Below are 3313 nucleotides of genomic sequence, written 5' to 3'. Positions count from 1 at the left end.
GCTGCATCAGAGCAGAAGAGCACGTTTTAAAATACATTTATTTTATCAATTAGTTATTAACTTTTACTATTTTTAGCAACTTGCCCGATCGGGCAAGTGAGTTGTTAGTTTACATGCCCGACCGTGAGTTTTACTTGCCCCGGGCAATCGGGCAATCCTTATTGTTGAGCCCTGACCTGCTTCTTCAATAGCTTCCACTTTAGTGTGAATGGAAAATAATGAAAAAAGCACACGTAATGAAAGTGAGTAGTAGACTGACTGAATGTGGAAAAACTGAGACATTCTGTTGAATTTGCACATATATTTCACAAGATATCACGGGCTGTTAATTATTTGTTTTGTAAATGGATGAACATTTTCAAAATGTACTTGTAGCCACTTCTTTACACTATAAAAGGGGAAAAATTTGAAGAGGTTGTTATTTATAGATAATCTATAAATGCAGTGGTTTCACTGGTCCGGCCCCCTTGAGATCAAATTGGGCTATTTGTGGCCATCACCTAAAATGAGTGTGACATCCCTGCTCTAAGGACTTTAATCTCCCGTATTGTTGGACTGCCCTTCATCAATACTTTATGAAATACAGAGGACTGTCTCTTTGGAACCACCTACTTTCATCACTTCAAAAACAAAACTTTAATCTGCAAAGACTCTTAACGCTTCATTGATCCATTTGGAATACATTTTAGCTTGTAAATACAATATTTATGTAATTGGTACATTTCTATCAATGTTTTATTATTGTGTAGTCTTGAAATTTTGATCAATCATGCAATTAATGTTTTTATCTTTTTGTTTTTATTTATAGTTATTTAATAGGGGAGGTATCGCCATAAGCCATTTTTTGGCTTCCAACCTTTCCTGCACATTTAAACTTTTCAGTGTTTTTTGTTTTGTTTTGTCTTGTCTATACACATGTATGTGCAAATAAATAAATTAAACTCAATCATCAATAGCAGCATCAGCAGCTGCAATCAGACAGTGGCGAGTGATTTTTATTTTCCCTCAAAGTTAACTTGAGATTTTCAGGTACACAGTGACACTACCTTGATCTTTTGTATGGAGCTTCCATGCAAAACAGAGCTTACAACAGCAGCATAGAGGATTGCTGATGTTATGCTATGTAAGTTGATGTTATGATAGATGTATGAATATAACAAGTTATCTGATATTAGCTGATTCTCAGAACCTTATTTATGGTTTGGTTATGTTCAGGGGTTCAAGAATATGCAAGCTTTTTTTGTTGTTGTTGTTTTTTTGGCTTTTTAGTTACAACTTTGTCCGTAATACTGACAAAGCTTTCCGCCCCCATTTGTCACCTTAGTTGGAAACTGTTTGTAGGTTGTGCTTTCTACCTGTTATCAGAGGTGGGGAGAGGAGCCAAAATCTGTACCTAAAGGTTGGCTTCAGCTTTGGTCAAGTCTGTCTTCACGCAATACACTCACTGAAAAAAAATTATTTTGAGAAGGTTTTGTTTATCTGAATGTAAAGTGTAAAAGCAGAACGTATGGCAAGCACACACACACAAAAACAAACAATATAATGCAGTACAATTCATCAGCACCACAAACTGCAGTCACCAAAATGATCCGACCATTTAATGAATGCCTCTTCTAAACAAAAACTGAACAGTATAACCTCCCTGAAGGTATCGTGTTGCATCAGATTTTGTTAATTTTAGCTAGGTATACCCAATAAATTGGCAACTGAAGTTATAATGGAACATTTGAGTAAGCAGCCGTGTAGGCAGGTGACTCACAGAGGGCTGGCTAAAGCAAACTGAGCAGAAAAGGGATCAATCCTGGTTTACACTCTCACTTAACTTGCTTCATCAGAGATAAAATGAATCTGTTACGTCCCTCAGTTTTTCCTAACAAAAAATCCTGAATTTTTCCAAATCAGTCATTAGATCTTCTTTTTTTTATTCAAGCCATCTTTTAATAATATGAACCAACTTTGCTTTTAATTGTACTGGTCTAAAACTGGCTTCAGATGAAAATACTTTTATTGTGAAGGGCATGCAGGAAGTGCTCAGTTCTTATCAACAATAGCTCTACATATAAACACCAGCTGACTATGAGCAGGGTAAAACAGAAAGCAATGGAAGTCCTGGCTGGACTGTGCTGTTTGGGTGACACTGTCTGCCGGCAATATTAATAAGGAAGGACTAATTACGCCCGAGTGAATGGATGCAAAGGAGACAGAGGAAGGAAGCACTATGCTTTAGAATAACTCAGTCTATTACAGTGTCACTTAGAGCATAGTTTGAAAATGAATCAGATGACACTCTGAATTGTGACGTGTTCTTCTTGTTCTAGTCTGTCCCCTGCCCATCAGACCTGGTTTCCATGGCAGCACAGAGACAAGCTAAGATCGAGCGGTACCGCCAGAAGAAGGAGCTGGAAGCCAAACTGTCAGACGTACGGAGAGCTGTGGACAGCGGTCAGGCCGACGATGAAGTCACCAGAGATTTTTACCTTCTGAATGTCCGGAGATGGGTCACTGTGTGTCTGGAGGAAATAGAGAGCATCGACCAGGAGGTGGAGATACTCAAGAGGATGGATGGTCTGAAGGGTGCTGTCAAGCAGCCAGCTCAGCCAGCCAGACCTCCCATGAAACCCTTCATTCTCACCAAGGACGCTGTACAGGTGAGACTGTGTGTAGGAGACAGTGCTGGACACTGCTGCTGAATCAGTCACATGAAGTCATTCATTGACAAAAGTAGGAAGAAGAGCTGCTGGGGATTGCAGAAGTAGCAAATAGCGTAGAGCCACACTGTGTCCGGTGCGCAGCGTCTGGATGTGACACGAGTCAGCGCCCATGTCAGTTTGATTGCATTGTTTTCTATGGGACTGTCCTAACTGCTTGCAAGCGACGCAGTGCGATGCTGCGTGCCGTTTTAAGCAAAACTTTGTGGGATGCCCTGTTCCTATGTAATTCTGTGCTTGCGTTGAAAGTGCTGCAAGGGCGAGGAATGGATGATTTACGAGGTAGAAATGATGAGTTAATGATATGAAACACAGTAGCATAGAAGACCATCATACCATCCAAATTGAGTTAGCAAATAAACATGCAAATTTCGGTTGTACTTCACAAATAATGCCCTCTAAGCATAAGTGTTGTCACAGTACCAAAATTTGGACCCACGGTACGATACCAGTGAAAGTATCACGGTTCTGAGTAGTATCACGATACCACAGCAAAAAGTAGGCACATGTGCCTTTTGTCATTTATAAAAAGATAAATCACTTTTCTATAATACATCAATGATATTTCAATGGAATAAATTACTTATTGACTTATTCATACTTCA

At 39.4% G+C, this 3313-nt stretch overlaps 1 protein-coding gene across 1 annotated transcript in view; it reads left to right on the top strand.

The window, feature by feature from the left end:
• The window catches only part of igbp1 (immunoglobulin (CD79A) binding protein 1), an 11699-nt gene that overhangs the window by 5288 nt on the left and 3098 nt on the right, over positions 1 to 3313 (top strand). Inside the window, exon 2 of the mRNA XM_050042753.1 lies at positions 2319 to 2648. Within this exon, the coding sequence (XP_049898710.1) occupies positions 2319 to 2648 (330 nt within the window). The remainder of the gene's footprint in view (positions 1 to 2318; positions 2649 to 3313) is intronic.

The sequence above is a fragment of the Epinephelus moara genome, chromosome 4 (genome assembly GCF_006386435.1).
Source record: "Epinephelus moara isolate mb chromosome 4, YSFRI_EMoa_1.0, whole genome shotgun sequence".
Lineage (NCBI taxonomy): Eukaryota > Metazoa > Chordata > Actinopteri > Perciformes > Serranidae > Epinephelus > Epinephelus moara.
The sequence above is the reverse complement of the archived record's forward strand: the minus strand, read 5'-3'. Positions and strand labels throughout refer to the sequence as shown.